This window comes from Zalophus californianus, chromosome 3 (genome assembly GCF_009762305.2).
Source record: "Zalophus californianus isolate mZalCal1 chromosome 3, mZalCal1.pri.v2, whole genome shotgun sequence".
Lineage (NCBI taxonomy): Eukaryota > Metazoa > Chordata > Mammalia > Carnivora > Otariidae > Zalophus > Zalophus californianus.
In genome coordinates this window covers 107,072,147-107,091,561 of record NC_045597.1, presented here as the reverse complement: position 1 = coordinate 107,091,561, position 19,415 = coordinate 107,072,147, and the positions used below count along the sequence as shown (strand labels likewise).

The following is a 19,415-nucleotide window of genomic DNA, read 5'->3' as shown; positions in this document are numbered from 1 at the left end:
TATAGTACATGATAGAGATGCTGAAGAAAAGATTTGACGATACAGATTGATTATAGTGGGGAAATTGTTACTATTATTTTATTTCTCCAGACAACATCAACATGGTTTATGGAATCAGACCCAGTCAACAAATACTAATTGAGTCTTACTGTATGTTACAGTCTCAGTTCTCTGACTGGCTTTATCCAGGCAACTTCATCTTTGTGCCTCTAGGTTTCTCATCAGTTAACTAAAAATAATAATACCTACATCATAGATTTCTGTAAGGCTCTGATAAAATAACATATGTAACAAGTTTTGTGATCTTCAAAGCTCCACTTAATGGTTAATTCTTATGACTGTTAAAGTCCTCTAAAAATACAATGTCAAGTAATAGAAAAAGAACAAAACAAGTTGGCCAGTGTTGTGGTTGTTGTCATGCTATCGTCACATGGCTTTGATGATGTCAGTTAACATTTATAATTTTGCCAACCTCAGATGATCAAAGGAAGATACTTGGGAGAGTTATTTTTTTAGCTTTAGCTTTACTTAATATACATGATTCTTATTAAAATCACTGGAGACAGAAAGACTTGCCATTATCTATTCTTACATGATTTTCTTTCTTGAATCATGCTAAAGGGATATCCAATAGGAAAAGACAGTGCCAATGATATGAATTGATTATGCTTGTTTTTCATTCTTTAGTGCAAATGCTGGCCTGGATTCCAACTGAAGGATGATGGTAAAACGTGTGTAGACATTGATGAATGCTCCTTGGGATTTCCGTGTAGCCAGCAATGCATCAATACATATGGGACCTACAAGTGTCTCTGTACAGACGGCTATGAAATACACCCTGATAACCCAAATGGCTGCAAATCACTCTCAGGTATTGAACTGAACTTGTCCACCGATCCAACCTCAGTTACACGTATGGATTCTGAGTTTTATAGCCATTCTTACTGAATTCACTCCTCCTTGCTGTTTCTGAGAAATCAAATTCTTCCCTACTTACCTTGATATAGGAATCTGTCACTCTAATTTTGTGTGCTCTCCACAAACTGTTCTGTTTGTAATAAAATTGCATTATGGTCTTGCGAATTATGAAGTGCTTTCTAGATTTTGAGAGTGCTCAGAAGTAAAAAGAACTATTTCTAGCAGTTTTTCCTGCTGCATCACAGGTTCTTAGGAGCAGGTTTGGCCAAGAAAATTAAAGAGCCTATTGTGACTGGATTATAATAGTTTTTCCTTCTCGCCTACCCCATACGCACTCATATATGCATGCCAAGGAGAAGAGGTCAATAATGATAATGGTAATGATGATGACAACAACAGCAATAAATCAGCTATACAGGACTATTTGAATTCTTCCAGTGATTCAGCAAACATTATTAAACTTCTACTTGTTCCAAGTAGTGTGTTTGATTTTGTAGATTAGAAAATTCAGTAGAACATGGACCATAATTTTAAAAATACTGTAATTCATTAGGGGAGAAAATCACACATATTAAAATAATACAAAGCAGTATATAATAAATAATGACTGTTTAAATGAGCAAAAACTGGTACATAATATGTCTCTTAACCCTTTACTTTGAGTATAGTGAATCCGATTAGCATTGCTAGTTTCTTATATATATGCATGTCATATGTACATGACAACATTTAAAACATTAGATATTTTATTTATTTACATAAAATGAATACCAGTGACAGACATTCTTAAAATTAGTTTTCGACTGGTTAAACCTTTGCACATTATGGAGAAAAAAAAATAGGCCTTTCAAATTTTTTATTTCATTTTAGCTTATTGGAATATTCATCACTGAATCAATTTGTGTATTATTTGGAGCCTGCTTTTTTTTTTTTTAATTTTACCAACCTACTTGCTACATCATGCATCCAGTGACATAAGATAAGAATAGAGAAAAATCTCAAAACCAGTCAATGTTTTTATTACTCTAAGCTTTTTGCTAAGGTTGGTATAAAGGAGATGAATGCTAATGATTACAATTTTGGTCTTATTATATCATGTATCCATGCTGTAGTTGTTTCTCATTAACAGTAATTATTAGAAACTAATAATAATTTTAATACAAAAACAAAGTGTTCCTGAAACAAATCTTTTGCTAAAGAGAGGATAGATTTTTTCCAACTTTACTGAGATGTAGTTGACATAAAACTTTGTAACTTTATTTTTAAAATTTTAAATAACTGTGCAACTTTAAAGTGTATAATGTGTTGATTTGATACACTTATATACTGCAATAAGATTGCCACCAGGGTGTTAGGAATGCCTCCATCACTTCACCTAACTACCATTTCTTTTTTCTGGCAAAAACATTTAAGCTCTACTCTCTTAGCAACTTTCAAGTATATAGTATTATTATCTATAATCACCATTTTATTCTCAGAACTTAGTTGTCCTCTAACTGGAAGTTTGTACTCTTTAACCAGTATCTCCCCATTTCCCTTACCCTCATACCTGGTAACCACCATTCTACTGTTCCTATGAGTTTAGCTTTTTTGAGATTCTACGTATAAGTGATTTCACATAGTATTTGTTTTTCTCTGACTTATTTCACTTGGTGTAATGTCCTCAAGGGGCATCCATATTGTTGTAAATGGCAGGATTTTATTCTTTGTCATGACTGAATAATATTCCATTTTGTGTGCATATGTATAATAATACATATGTATGTGATAAAATATATAATATATACTATATTTAATATACATATACATTACGTACTATATAATATGCATATGTGTAAATACAAATATATAAGTTGATACGTGTGTTTGAATACAGATATCTATACATATAAATATATATTTACATCTCTGTGTATCCATGTCACATCCTCTTTATTCATCTGTTGATGGACACTTAGGTTGTTTCCATGTCTCGACTGTTGTGAATAATGCTGCCATAAACATGGGAGTGCAGATGTATCATTGATACTCTGTTTTCATTTCCTTTGGATAAATATCCAGAAGCAAGATTGTTGGTTCATATGTTAGTTCTGTTTTTAACTTTTTTAGAAATTTCCATACTGTTTTCCATTGTGTATTTACATTCCTACCAACAAATGAACAGAGGTTCCCTTTTCTCACATCCTTGCCAACACTTGTTATCTCAGGCCTTTTTGATGATAGTCATTCTAATAGGTATAAGGTGATATCTCATTGTGTTTTTAATTTGCATCTCCTGATGATTACTGATGTTGAGCATCTTTTCATGTACTTGTTGGCCATTTTTGTATGTCTTCTTTGGAAAAATGTCTGTTCAGTTCCTCTGCTGATTTCTATTTAAATAAATTTTATTTGTTTATTTATTATGTTATTTTAAATATATTATATTTATAATATATTTATATAATATATAGTATATATTATATATACAAAATATATGTATATATACAACATATATATTATACATATATATACAAAATATATAATATATAATATATAATATATAATGTATATAATATAATTATAAATCATATTGAAAATGTAATTAAATATTTATTTATTTATTTATTTAGTCATAGAGAGCGGGGAGGGTCTGGGAGAGAGGGAGAGAGAGAGAATCTTAAGCAGACTCCATGCCCAGCACAGAGCTCTATCTCATAACCCTGAAATCATGACCTGAGCCAAAATCAAGTCAGACGCTTAACTGACTGAGCCACCCAGGAGGCCCTGCTCTGCACATTTTTAAATCAATTTTATTTTGTTACTGATTTGTATGAATTCTATATATTTCCAATATTAACCCTAATATTAATACCTTATCAGATATATAATTTACAAATAGTTTCTCCCATTCCATAAGTTGCCTTCTAATTATGCTGTTTCTTTTGCAGTGCAGAAGTTTTTAATTTGATATAGTTCTGCTTATTTTTGCCCTCATTACTTGTGTTTTTTATGTTATATCTAAAACAATCATTACCAAGACCTTAATGGAGACTTTTCTAAATGTTTTCTTCTAAAAGTTTTAGAATTTCAGGTATTACATGAAGCTGTAAAGAACATAACTGCCTAAGTATTAAGGTAGACCGTGACTGACTAATTTCATATTTATAAATATAGTTGACAAGAGATGGCAAGGTACCTTCAACTGCAGAGCCAACTCTCTGTAGTAAGGTTCTGAGTCTCAGTTTAGCATCAACATGAAGACTGAATGATTGGTTGGGGGTGCTGCACTTGCTAATGGAAGGAGATGTTCAGCATGTGTGGCACACATTTCTAATCCCTGACATAACCTATGTTAATATATAATATAGCACCTATGTATTATATATTTACTGTGAAACTAAAAGATAAGAAGAGGAAAGTAATAATTTTTAACATAAGCAATAACTCTGTAACAATAAATGATTTATAATTAAATCCACATTAATTACATAAAGTGACTGCCTTTTTCATTGCTTTTTTCTTTTTTTTTCTAATTTCTACTGACATTAAATTTGTTTATCAGGCAACTAAGTATATGACTTCATCTTAGAAACAAAGCTCTTTAAAAAGTGTTTGAACAAAACTTTAATTGGATTATAACAACCAAGAATGTGGTCAATTTGAATTTAAATTATTCAGATACATATTCAAATAATTGTGCTGTGCAAAACTTTCTGAATATTTTCTATTTAGAAATCCAATTTGTGGGGTACCTGGGTGATGCACTCAATTAAGCATCTGACTGTTGGTTTTGGCTCAGATTTTCACATCAAGGTCCTTAGATTGAGCCCCCTGTCAGGCTCCACCCTCAGTGAAGGCTCTCTCTCCTTCTCTCTCTCTCTAAAATAAATAAATAAATCTTTTAAAAAAATAAAAATAAAAATCCATTTTGTTTCCAAAAAATTCTGAAGAGAAAACTGATCTAAAGGTTTAGAGGATCTTCATATATTGGAGCATGGTCAGATTCTTCTTATTTTTCCTAGATTCTAGAACAAATGAGATACTACAACATATTAGACAATCTATAAGAAGGAAATAAAGACCATTAACAACCATTAAAGGATTAAAAAAAGCCAGATTATGGGGAAAGATGAAATTAATAAGCAAAATTTACAGAACCTGGAGTTCCAAAATTATCTAAAAAAAGTCTCCAGGTAGATAAAAGATATATATGTAGACAGTGATACTCCTGATTTTCACCAAAGTTATTCTGGCAGCATAAGGCTGGTCATTTGGTTATCAAGAAAGAATTTTCTGATTATATGAATTAGCTGTACTATAGTTCTCCAAGATAGGTGTAGTTTATTCTTTCCTGAAACTCATTTAAAAATATCAGATTATGATAGCAGATATTATCCACCAATTCCAAATAAATTAGATAACCTGCTGTTCATGAAAACTGAGGGAAAGAGAGGGATGCATTTAGAATTTTCTACATTTCCCATACTGCCTGGTTATCTGCTGCCTTTTCATTTTATTATCAACTGAAATGCTCAGTGTGAATTTTTTAACAATTAATCTACCAGAGGGCACTGCATTTAAATTTATAATGCTGTTGAAACCAAGAAAAGTTGAAAACCATACATATAAAATTCTAATTCTGTTTTTTTGTCTTGGTATTTAGATGAAGAACCTTTTCTAATTCTTGCTGATCATCATGAAATAAGGAAAATTAGCACTGATGGCTCCAACTATACACTTTTAAAACAGGTATGACATTGTCTTGATGATTTCATATTTAATATGGGTACTCCAGATATGCATGAGAACTGTAGAAATATCTCACAATTAGAATTTATGAAGCACTTACTCATGGACACATGCATGTATGTATATAAGATTACCATAAATTTTATTTTGTTTGAATTATCCGGGTGATGTTCCCAACATGTCACATCACATCATATCTAAGAAAGTAAAAAAAAAAAAAAAAAGTAAGGTATAATTAATGGAAGGGAAAAACTGTCTCAAGAAAAGGTAGATTAGAGAAAGCATAAAATTATGTTTTAAAGTATTTCTTATATTACCCAAATTGGTTTTTCCCCCTGAGATTTAAAAAATAATGCTTTTTCAAGAATTTTAAGTTTCTGTTTATAGAACTAGAAAATAAAACAGGAATGGTGATCTCCAGCCTTTAAAATTTAGAATGAGCAAGTGAGCAAAAGTGTAATGGTAATCCAGCCATGGTTCAAAGGTTGTGAGGCACATATTTTCAATCCTACCCTCTTCATCCCTCAACGTGTCCACTTCAAGAGAATCTGGGTTGTTCCATTTTGATGTTTGAGTTCTATTGTCAGAGTTTGCTTATATCTGTTATTTGAGATAAAAAGGTATGATTTGCACTTCGTGACAGGAGAGAAAATTCTGAATTGCTCACCTCAACTTTTTATTTCTCCTAGTCTGCAGTGAAAATAGCATAAAATCAAGTCATTAAAATGACAGTGATTACTACATGGACTAGAGAAATCACATGCAATTAGGTATAGCATATTTTTAGTTGTCAGGAGAAATAGCTTCTTTGGGAAGATTCAGTTGGTATCTGTTCTGCTGCAAATGTCTTTTTGCACTAAACCATATAATAGTGACATAAATAGGTGAAAACACAGTCTAGAACAAGTGTGCCAAAACTAAGGACATTTCTTGTTCTTGTAGTATGTTTGTGCTAGCATTCGGCATAAGCTTAGGCCGTTCATGTGATGATTTTTCAGCAGCATAAAGAATACCTACGTAACTAAAACTATTTTTGCCACCTACTGATGGATTCCTCCATTGCCATTGTCAGTTTCATTCATTTTTCTTAAGAATTTAGTTTCATTTTAAGTGTAAATATTCATTAGCAACTGGGATACTGACTCTCCCTGACAGATTTTTCAGTTTTCCTCTAAGTCACAGATTGAAAATGAAAAGTTCCCATGAAAATCCAGATTTCAGGCTATTCCTAAAAAAAAAAAAAATAGGAAGGTACAGCACTGTTGGGCTCACATCCTTGAACGCCCACAATCCAAACTGTGTAGCAGTTGACACTTTGACATAGTGGTCAACGCTCTCGGATTCACTGGAGTCGTCAGACTTCCCGTGTGCTTGCCACACATACACTTCTTCATGAATGTCTGTGAGGTTTAGATTCTTGCTCTTGAGATTAGAATGTGCCACCAACATTCACTGTACCATTACTGAGAGGCATCCCTAATTGTGAACCCTGCAGAGATTGGGAAAAAATGGAAATATTTTCATGTTGTTTATAAAAACTAAACAAATCGATTTAAAATATTAGTTAGACTATTATCTCTTTAAGAGATGAATAATATAAGAATAATAATGAGTAATAATATAAGAGAAATAACTCCAGGGAAAAAATTTTAGCATATATAAATGTGAAAAATGTTTGCGGCCCAAATGGTTTTCTACATTATTTAACTTAATTCTTTTTTTCTGTGTAGTCTAATTTTAAGCTTATAAACAAAGTTACAAAATACTGAAAATTGTCTTTTTCTTTTGGAGTAGGTCTCCATACCCCCTGTAGGCCTCTCTATGCTGTCAAAGTTGAATGTGCCAGCCATGATTTCCTCGTATGGTATCTGGAAAAGGAACATGCTTATTTTCTCTTTACTAGGTTGTATTTGTTTATTTGTTTAGCATTTCTTCCTTTTAGACTCTGCTATCAGAAAGGGAGAAAGTTCTCTCTTTAGGACACTGTATAAGCTCAGTTGAACTAATAACTAAAATAGCAACAATATTTATTGACTTTATGAAGACCATAACCGAGCTTCAATGACATCTCCTTGCTTTATTTTCCAACTCTGTGACTCAGGACATTTCTGCTGGTATCCCTTTTGTCGTTTTTATGGCTAATATGTTATCAGAGATTGTTCTTAATGGAGGAAAATGATTTTTTCCTGTATGCATCATTTAAGTCTATTTCATACGTCCAGACCGCTTTAATGACATGTTCAGATAGCGCTTCTTTCCTGGTATCATTTTCGACTATTGCCAATCACTAGTACCTAAGTGGGGGATGACTTTCAGATAGTTTTCTTAGTGTAGTGTTTATGAAAATGAAGAGGGAGTGAGAAAAAAGAGGAAGCTCATGAGGACTGTGAACATCTGTGTCATTGGAAAGCATTTATTAATGTGACCACTGAGTAAGGAAATAGACACCCAAGAAACTAGACACAACACTTACATCCAGTTTTGCCTGCAGTCTGTTTGGAATATATCATTTCTGTCAGGGAAGATATTTTTAACTACATTTCATTATAGCATTATAGGAATTTTCAAGGAGTCCTAGGCAGAGAAACAGTTTCTGTTTTTTTGTTTTTTTTTTCCTCAGAGATTTCTGTCTACATGTGCAGAATGAAGTAAAAAACGGAAGTAATTATCTCCCCATATTTTCTCTCAGTCAAAATAAGTGAAAAGACATCCTTGCCTTAAATTTGGGAGGAATATTTTTGTGTAGGGGATTAGGAAGAACAATGTACCATAATATCTTGAATTTTATTCTCTTTGTTGAAGTCTGTACAATCTCATGAAGCATTACAGTGAAAAAGTATAACAGCTGATAGATTATTTTTTACCCTATGTCTTCTAAAACATAGTGGTAGCTAGGCCAGCTGTAACTTAAATTCTTACACCACATGCATAAAGAAAATGTACTTTAATAACATGGATTTGGGAAGTGAAATGCATTAATTAAGTATTAATTTTATTAATTTAGGTGCATTAATCAAGTGGCTTTCTAATGTTATCCAATTCAGTCCTAGCAGTGCCTTTTATTCCAGTAAAATTGCATAGAGAAACAAAACACAATTTCCTAAATTAATCATCTTGAACCAAAGGGTGCAAATCTTCAGCTATAGAAATGGAAGAAGCAAATAGGATTTTGATGAAACCAATTTTCAGCTCTAAAACCACTGGGATGACTCTAGTGTTTAGACATTATTTTGCCTATGCCCTTGGCTGTTTTAATGTTCCTTGCATATGATTCTGCAAAGAGAGAATTGCAAAGTTTTCTGGGGCGATTAAGGGTAAAGATGTAGAAAAATGACCAGCTTGGTTAGATAGAAATGTCAGAATTCAGAGCTTCCATTCCTCTGCATTTATAGCTTTAATTTATTATAGTTGAATTGCTATATTTGGAATTGGATTTTCATTATCTAAATTGATTATTGTAAAGAAAGGAATCAGATAATTCTGTCATGATTGGGTAAATCTTTCCTAAAGTTAGTGACAAGATTCTCTCCAGCTTTTCTCTATAAAGCTCTAATTCATCCATCTGAATTGCAGGCCATCACAGAACCCTAATACATTTACTTTACTCCTCTGCTGTTAAAAGCATTTGAACAGAAAGGATATTACAAACTACTGTTGGAGTGAATTTATTAAACTCTCTACAGAACTTGGACTATACTCAATTTGTATTTTAAAACTTTGATTGATTTTGCATAGACAATTTCCTAGATATGTATGATGAAGTACATTTAGTTAAGGAGTCCTCCAGTTTTTAACTTGTGAATGAATATTTAACAAATCTTTTGATTCTGTGACTGATTTTTTTAAGCATTTATGGTCATTATTTTTGATTAGTAATGTCAGTAAGAAGTATACTTGTGTTTATGCATCCGGGTGTAGTGAGGGATTTACACACAGTCATGTTTACTTATGTCTCTTATTTATGACCAATGGCAGGCAGTTCCAAGGAGTCAGGCTATTTCAGGTTAACTTAATAGTCTGGGGCTGAGAACAGAGATCGCTCACGTTAAGCCAACTAGAAACATAAGATTTGAACCTATGATTTTAATGCATCACCATTAGAATTTAGCCCTGATGATAGAAGAAAAAAAGTCAGTATTTGCCAGAACCTTCTCTGAATTGCTTCTATAACTAGGCCATCCTTAGTCTTCTAGATCATTGGAAAGAAATAAAATATGAACAGTAATAATTTAGCCTCATCCTGAGTCTTATAAAAGAGTTTATAAATCTAATGCAGAGGCATTATATCTAATTTTAAATTTGGGGAATAGATCTGGAAACTGAACCCAGATGTGGTAATTATCATCCTTCTTTTCCCTCCCCCTCTAACCAAACAAAACAGCCCATCTCCCTGAAGGTGCTAATCCTTACCCATAGGACTATAGCTACTCATAAATGATCCCTAAAACAATTTGAGACTTACTACAATTTTAGGTTAAATATAGATATAAGCCGGTTTCCAACAGATATAAAGATATGGCGATGAGATCTTAGGGCTTTGCCAAATGTCTATAGTGTCAATTATTTTTTAATACGTAAAATTTATATATTAATAAATTATCCAATCCTTAAAATGAGTTAACACAATTAAAATCCGAATCCAAGTTTTGTTAGTCCATTGGGGTAGTAAATCTATGAGTCCTAATGAAAGGTCAAAATTAAATTAACCCCTCAGCAATCATTTGAACAATTTAGCACCTAAAAAGATTCCCAGATCCTAATGTACAGTTCTTAAATCAAATCCGACAAAATACATACCTATCAAACCAAAGAACTGTGGTATTCAGAAACCTTTCAGTTGGATTCATGTTTAGTTTTGTTAACTTCAGAAAAGATATGAGTCTGAAGGCAGGCATTTCCTCATATTTCAATGTGGAATAAAAAGATATTGCCCACCCAGTTCCTCTTTGGTCAAATACTCACCTAAGATTATAACCTTTAAATTCTAATATGGCATTATGTTGGCTGGAGGGCCCTTGCAAGCAAGAAGAAACAAAACAAGGCAGCTCATTTATCTTGTTGAGACAAATGATTTTGGCCAAAGTAGATTCTAAACCTTCTTTTCTGACTTTCATCAGATGGCTATCCAGAGCTCATCTTCAATCTTCAGGGATCGTTAGCCTTTCCAATTTAGATATATGCTCTTTTTTGGTTACTCTACAGAACAGATAATGATGACAGTAAATTTGTACTTTTTAACATTAACCTAAAGTGAGAGTCTTTCACTTTATCTCCCTAAAAGCAGATTTTTTTTTCACCCACAATACTGGCTATTTACTTACATCTTTATCTATAAGCAGTCCAAAATGTTTGTAACCAACATGGAAAAATATTTTCAAATAAATTATGCAACATCTTAAATGTATGGTACAGAGAAGATGTAAACATAAAATGCGTTTAAAAGAATTGGTCACAAATGCTCTTTGTTGTAATAACTATAACTATTTAGGTTCAAAAGGAGACAGTGATTCTTATGAATTTGCAAAACATTTTAAAATAATTCCTATTACCTATTATTCATACTTTTCCTTTTTTTTATTTTTAGGGATTAAACAATGTTATTGCTATAGATTTTGATTACAGAGAAGAATTCATCTATTGGATTGATTCTAGCCGACCCAATGGCAGCCGCATAAATAGAATGTGTTTAAATGGAAGTGATATTAAGGTAACTACCTGTTACAATAATGGGATTTTTGGATATTTTATTGGTATAGCTGACTTGAATAGAAAATGTTGTTTGCTGGTAATGATACAACTCATAGGATGTATTAGGTTGATTCAAATTTCACATTTGTACAGTGATTAATGCATACTTAAAATATGAAATATGGGGTTTTTTAATCCATCTGTATCATTATAACACTATTACTTGCAATAAGATAAGAATCAAATTGGGTAAATAAAATTCAGAACTTTATTCACAGCCCTAGAAAATGTGAGAGATGATTTCGACTTGAATGATTAGTGCCTGACTTGCAATTGTGTTAATTTATATAAAAGGGAAAGTTGAGTCTGAGAATCTATAATTGAAAATATTAATTACTGGACTCTAGATTGAAATTATAGCACTATTAAAATTAACCTCCTATACATGGAAATAATTGAATGCATTTCTGTAAAATCATGAATGTTCTGATCAGACAGAATAATTAAATACATGTCACATTCTAGATATGAGCTACTTGGCACTATTTCTGAGTTATCTTGAGTTTTATGTTCTGCTGAAGTGAGCACTGTGTTATCTTGAGTTTTAAAATAAAATTATTTGAAAAATAAAATAAAATAAACTGCTCTGCATATATGCAACAAAATATAAAGACATTTAAATTCAAGTACATGGAAACTTCAATTACTTTAACTTTTTTTGTAACCTTCTATAATATCATACAGAAATTTTTAGTGGGAACAATCATTTTTGAAAATATTAATGAAATCGTGAAATGTGTATATGCAATGCCAAGATGACCAGTGTGATTGTATCTATGTATAGACTTTATGTATTTATGTATGAGCTGATAATTTATAAACAAAATATCAGTATATTTATAGAACGAAGCAGATGAATTTTGTCTTTTTTAATTCTTTGGCTATTTATATAAAAACTGTAAAAGTAACATTACCAAACTTGGTCATTTTTTTTACAAGACATTTAAATTTTTGGTTACTTTTATATTTTTTGAATATATTTTAATATTTTAAAGGATTAATTATCTACCTCCTTGGGACTACTAGCCCATTACTACTTTAAATCATGTTGTAATAGGGTCACAGAATGAATCATATTTCTATTGAGATCACTAATTCACTGATTTTCATGTAAATTGTCAGCCATGCCAACTTTTTAAAAGTGAAATTTAGGAGAAAGAAGAAAATATATCTTGCAATTCAATACAGTAGGTTGATACTATTAGTTGCTGAAAATGCTCATGTAGTCATACACATATATATATATATGGAATCTTTACTATTGATGACATTAGGGAAAGGATAACTATAAACTTTCATTATTGTTTTCTTGTCTCTAACTATTGGGTTCTATATATAGCCCCAAGTTTCAGTTTCTCCTTTCACATAATCCCCAAAGCACTGAGAACTCAGAAATAGCAGTCATATAGAATCTTTGGTTATTTTATATGCTTCATATTTGTACATACAAAGTTTATGCCCTTATTATAGCTGATATTGACATGGGTTAGAATCAAGTGCAGGAGTTGTGTGAATTTCACTTCCTTTGGTTAGGTTAAAATAATGTATGTTCTTACTTGTATTTTTTTCTCTTGTTCTAGTAGATAATTTAAATAGGGCAAGAGCAGCTGGGAGAGTGGAGAATGCTATCTCCCCCAAAACCTGTTAAAGATAAATAATATCAATAATTCTGTATTTTTGTGTGTGATAGAATTTCTGCCCCCAATTTTTAGAAGACAGGTAAGCTATAACAAAAATGACATCAACAACTTTGTAGCTGCCCAACAGCTTTTTATTTTGGTGTTTACTTCTTAAGCCCATATGTCATTTTTAGGGACCTGATTACAGATATGGTAATTTCTTGCATCACAACCAAGTAATTTTATTAGGGTAAATTTGTTCTATGTTTTATGCTTATCTAGATTCCATTTCTAATGTTTAAGTAGAATTCTATAATCTCTGTAAAAAATCAAGAAGCAATTGCTGAGTTCTTAAACTAGGTATTTACATTGTTAACTTTTTAAATTATTATTTTGTTAGGTAGTGCATAACACAGCTGTCCCCAATGCACTTGCTGTTGATTGGATTGGAAAAAACCTCTATTGGTCTGACACAGAAAAAAGGATCATTGAAGTATCCAAACTCAATGGCTTATATCCTACTATACTTGTTAGCAAAAGGCTGAAGTTCCCCCGGGACCTGTCTTTGGATCCTCGAGCTGGGTTTGTAACAAACATTGAAAATCTTAAATTAGAGATTGAAGCTGTGGATTACATTCAATGTGGTAATTCCCATTCTGTAGGTTTTAACATGAAAACCAATATAAAGTGTAATGTGTAGACATTCTTATTGGGAAGTCAAAAATAGAAATGTGACTATCATGGTGAAAAAGAAAAACATTTAAAATGATGAGATTTTGCAGCAAGTATTTTAAAGTTTTAAGCGCAACTGTTTTTCTAACCAATTTATAAATGTAGTGGAAATAAATAAAATGTACAGATTTCTCTGATTTTAATGCCTTTAAATCTTGGAGGAAAGGTAGCGATTGTGATGGGTCACAAATATGGGTTATATAATTCCTGTATCACTTTAGGGCAAGAGACATAAGTAGTATCCATGGATAATAAATAACAAGGTGCAATATCCATGCATTCCAAAGGGATAGCAAAGTGGAAATATCGAGAAAGATTCATATTGGAGCTGTGTTTCAGGTGCATTTCGTTGTAAGAAAGGAGCACAAGTCATGGTAAGGATTAAGGACATCAGGCTGCAGATTCCAGATGAGGGAAGAACACATAATAAGGTGTCAGTGCTTAGGTGTCAAAGTCAGATTTATGGCTGCTAAAGTTCTATAGATTAGGACCGTTACCATTCACTTTTAATTATGTTGTTTTGGTAGAGAGGCATGCCTTTCTTTTTTTTTTTCAGTATAATTTAGCATGATTACATACTCCAAAATGATCTCTGTAGAAGTTCAACCTACTCAACATGCTTGTTAAAATAACAAATTTAGAAAAAATTTGATTTTTTAAAATAGGACACATTCACAGTAACAAGTATTATGATAACAGTAGTGCTCTAAATTTTTTGCTGTGTAAATTAATTTCACTTAATATGTTTCATGAAATCATTGCTTTTATCTTATCATATACAACAGTTAGACTTCGCTTCTTGCTAATATGTTGTATATATGTTTTTTTGGTCTGTTATGTATATAATTGGCAATGTGATCATACCACTCAATATTTTATAGCTTAATTTTAAACATTACTTTGGGTAAAAGCAGTATCTAATAGGAGAAGACTTGTACTGTAAATACTTTTCTGTTTCCAAGGTAATGTGCAACTTTTAACTTTTATATGTTCATATAATTATATAACCATTTTGTTACCTTTTAAAGTATTTTCTTTACCATAGTAACAAAAGATTCAAAAGAGTGTCAATTCTATTTTAATTGAAACAGAGTCACAAGAGAGTTTGTTTTTAATATGTTTCAGGAAATAATGGCCAGATGTACTAAGTTTGACTATTATCATCATTCATTCATAAGAATGTGAATATTTTAATTCCTTCAGTAATTTATCAGAAGATATTTATTTTAGTGTGTTCAAACCATTGTACTTTTCTTTGAAACCCAATTATGGCTGGCTTAGCTTTTCATTTTATACTCTTCAGGATGCTTCATATTAAACAGACAAACATTATCTATAGATAATAATAGTCTTGTGGAATTTACTAGTTATAAAACAAAACTGTGTCCTTGCCTAGTAACACAGCTGAGTCTAACTTTAAGTTTTATTTCTCCTGGGTTACAGGTATTATTACCCTGTAAACTGAAAACAGCCTTAAGTTATCATTAATATAAACCCATCCATCAAAAGTGTCAGTTAAAATAGTGAAGTACTAAATTATTGTAAATGCTATGAAAGACTCCCTTGATTTCCATTTTGAATAATATTTTATGATATAGATCTGCCATATTATAACCAAAAAAACAGATAAAAATTGGATATTTTTATGTAACAATTAAAGCCACCTATTTTAGCAGATAAAATTTAATGACACTTTTTTGTACATGTTTCTCTTGTTCCCCAGAGTGAGACAATAGGGCAACCTGGATTTTAGTTTTTATGAGATGAGCTTCAGGGTGAAAATTCCATGACTGTCTAAAATATTGTGTAATCCTGCTTAAAAAAATCAGCTTAAATTATAAGATTATGTGATAAAAATGTCCTTGAATCCTTCCACATCAGATTAACATTGCAGTTTACATAAGTTTTGAATTTGCCAATATGACTGATCCCCATTTCCTTAAGGAGTGTGATTTCTGTCCTGATATTTAGTGAGTGATAAGGCAAGGGTTTGTTTTTATTTTTTTTTAAGATTTTTTTTATTTTTTATTTATTTATGAGAGACAGAGAGAGGGAGAGAGAGAGAGAGGCAGAAGGAGAAGCAGGCTCCCAAGGAGCACGGAGCCCGATGTGGGACTCGATCCCAGGACTCTGGGATCATGACCTGAGCCGAAGGCAGACGCTTAACCATCTGAGCCACCCAGGCACCCGCAAGGGTTTGTTTAAAGGAGGATAAAGATCACTGGACTAATATAATAAAGCAGATAAATTTTTAGGAGGTAGCTTACAGGTCCTTTCTGTCTTTTAATAATTGTATCCCAATTGTCACAGTATCAATTTCATATGGTGGTTACTAAGAGTGGTAAAGAAGATACATGTAGACTGATCATCTTCCTGTTTGTTACATTTAAATTCAGCTGAGATTCAATTATCCCAATTGTTCTGTTATCTGGTTTAGTTTGGGAAATACTGTTCTAATTTATCATAAATTTTGGGCAGTTACTATTATTTACATCAATGTTTATAAAAGTTGTTGTTTATGCAGAATATATATATGTATATATCTATGCATTTTAAAGTAGAATAGAAAATATAATGTTAAAGCCAGACTGAGTATAATTTTATCTTTTATTGGATGATTAATATGTTATTTCAAGCAATCACATAACAAAAGAACATTATGACAGACAATAAAGTAAATGTGTGCTATGACTGGTTAATAGAAAATTATTCATTTATTCAGCTCATATTTATTTAGCATTTAGTGTCTATCAGTCACTGTTCTAGGTAGGAGCATAAAATAAAAGGCACAGTCCGATCTCTAGGTATTTCACAGTTCATTGGGTAAGCATATGAGTAAATAATTAAAATACAATGCAATAACTTATTAAAATAGAAAAAAGTCAATCAGAGAAAGACATGTATCATATGACCTCAGTGATATGAGGAATTCTTAATCTCAGGAAACAAATTGAGGGTTGCTGGGGTGGTGGGGGGTAGGAGGGAGGGGGTGGCTGGGCGATAGACATCGGGGAGGGTATGTGCTATGGTGAGTGCTGTGAATTGTGTAAGACTGATGAATCACAGACCTGTACCTCTGAAACAAATAATACATTATATGTTAAAAAAAAAAAAGAAGAAGAAGAAGATAGCAGGAGGGGAAGAATGAATGGGGGGAAATCGGAGGGGGAGACAAACCATGAGAGACTATGGACTCTGAGAAACAAACTGAGGGTTCTAGAGGGGATGGGGGTGGGGGATGGGTTAGCCTGGTGATGGGTATTAAAGAGGGCACGTTCTGCGTGAAGCACTGGGTGTTATGCACAAACAATGAATCATGGAACACTACATCAAAAACTAATGATGTAATGTAATGTAATGTAATGTAATATGGTGATTAACATAATAAAAAAAGTCAAAAATAGAAAAAAAAGAAAATTGAAAATGTTTCTATCTCAACTAGAATCAGAGTCAGCTTCCTGGACAAGACTGATAGAGTAAGAATTAGCCAGTTGATGCAGTCCTCTTCAGAGCAGGAGGTATTTCAGGCAAAAAGAACAAGCTCTGTGGGAAAGCAAAGATGCATAGGAGAGCACGGCACATTCAAGGAATTGAGAGAACTCATGATTGGAACAATTTAAGTATACACATTTGTGAAACTTTGATGCCAGACCTCTTTGCAGAGCAAAAAAAAACCTAGGGATAAAAATGCAACACACCACAACAATAACAACAGCAAACCAAACCTTATTAAGACTTCTGGCTCAGGCAAACAGGTAAATAGAGGAATATTTCCCTAGAATATGAGGAATACAAGAAAGGGGCAGAGATAAGAAAGGGAGATGATCAGTTTGTAAACCTATTGGGATTGGAGTTCCCCTGTTATAATAATGATAATGAAGATAACTAACTGCTTCTCTAGAATTCTATGAATTTGAAAACTGTGACTGAATTTTATCACTTTAGTTGCTTGTTTTCCGAGTCTGTAAGAAAGATATTATTTTTTCACTATTATCCTTAAAGTACAGAAAAGAAGATTCAGCCTCAAAATGGCCAACTGATTTTCTCAGGATCATTTATGTAGTAAGATATTAAGTTGGGGATTTAACCCAATTTTCAACCTTTGGTCCCATACTTTTCCTATTATATCACATTAGAATTTTCAGTAACAAAATAATGTTGGATCATGAGCATGTTTTTCAAGAGCTATACAAACAGGAATAAGAAAACAAACATATAAAGACAAAACTATAGTTTCTTCCATTTTAATAATTAGCCTCTTTACAAAATTTTAAATTTTAAATGTAGATATGAGTTTTTTTTGGAAACAAATAAAATCATTACAAGCATGCCTTATTAAGAATATTTTTGTTTGGATTCCTTTTCTAATAGTATGTTAGCAATACCACAAGAAAATAATACTAGGTGCTATTTTGAATTATAAATATATTTTAATGAAAATATATTGAAGGACTCATATAAAACTCAGTATCTGTGTCCATTATTGCCAATATGGATAATGACAATGCAGATGAATTTGAAAAAGACAAATTTTATACTTCTGTATTTTCCTCAAGTCATTCTTTCTTCCTAGAATGCCCTTCTGATTTTCCTCTGGTTGCAACAACTTCCCATTTTTCCAAGAACAGCAGAAAATATCACTTCCTCTGTGAAACATTCCCCAGCTGTGCCTAAGAAGTCCCCACATATTGAACACACACCATTACATGACTTTTTAATTTTTTAAATTTTTATTTTTTGAGGTATAATTGACATAAAACATTAGATTAGTTTCAGGTGTACATATGACTATTAATGTCTTTCTCTCCATCTAGAAAGTGAGTTCTTTAGCAAAAAGGCCATGTCTTGATCACTGGTTGTGCCGAACACAGAGATTGTTAACTTCACTGCAAAAGGAAATAATAAATGGGCAACTGGATGTACACAGCAAATGGGGTTATAGTTACAGGCACATTGTACCTGCATCATCGCCCAAGCCAATACATCAGTATGTAAATAACCCGCATGTTTCAAGGAGAAAAGTCATAAGGGAACTTTTGTCGTGAGGGAATGAAAGGCATACCAGGAATTAAAACTCAGTTTCTGATTTCTGTGGGAAAGTAGAAATATTTTATTAAAATAAACAGTTACATAAAAAATCCTTTATCAATTTTTAAACCTATATTCCCATACTTAGTCAAAAACATATAGGGAATGAATATGAAGAATTTATTTATAATTCAAAATCAGAAATAATTGCAGTTGGAAGAAATGTTGCTGAGTATATTTCCTGAATTCAGAAAAAAATAGTAAAACCTGAGAGCAGATTTCTATTTTAATTTTTTAAAGAAATATAGTATATTATACTAAACTATAAAAGACATCCTCAGGAACCACAGAAGCCTATTGTTATGGTTACAGTAAACATTGTTTTCTATGTTCACACTTTGTTATAACTTACAGAATAGATATTATTTGGAGCTGAAGTTTTTCAGACGTGATCTTAGGTAAACATTACATATTATATGGATGAAATTTAGAACTCCACTTTTGACATTTTCACTGAAGTTTTCATTTTTCAGCTTTAATTATTTATAGCAAATTTCATACTTAGGTAGTTTTTAAGAAGTTGAATTTCAGATGTTAAAATTACCAGAATGTCTGGTACAGACTTATTGAAAAATTTGG

The 19,415-nt window shown here is 32.0% G+C and overlaps 1 protein-coding gene across 1 annotated transcript in view; it reads left to right on the top strand.

Annotated features, from left to right (window-relative positions):
- LRP1B (LDL receptor related protein 1B) overlaps nt 1-19,415 on the top strand; it is a 1,883,216-nt gene that overhangs the window by 1,618,256 nt on the left and 245,545 nt on the right. Inside the window, 4 exon segments of the mRNA XM_035726875.1 lie at nt 688-871; nt 5,564-5,649; nt 11,234-11,356; nt 13,417-13,598. Of these exon segments, the coding sequence (XP_035582768.1) occupies nt 688-871; nt 5,564-5,649; nt 11,234-11,356; nt 13,417-13,598 (575 nt within the window).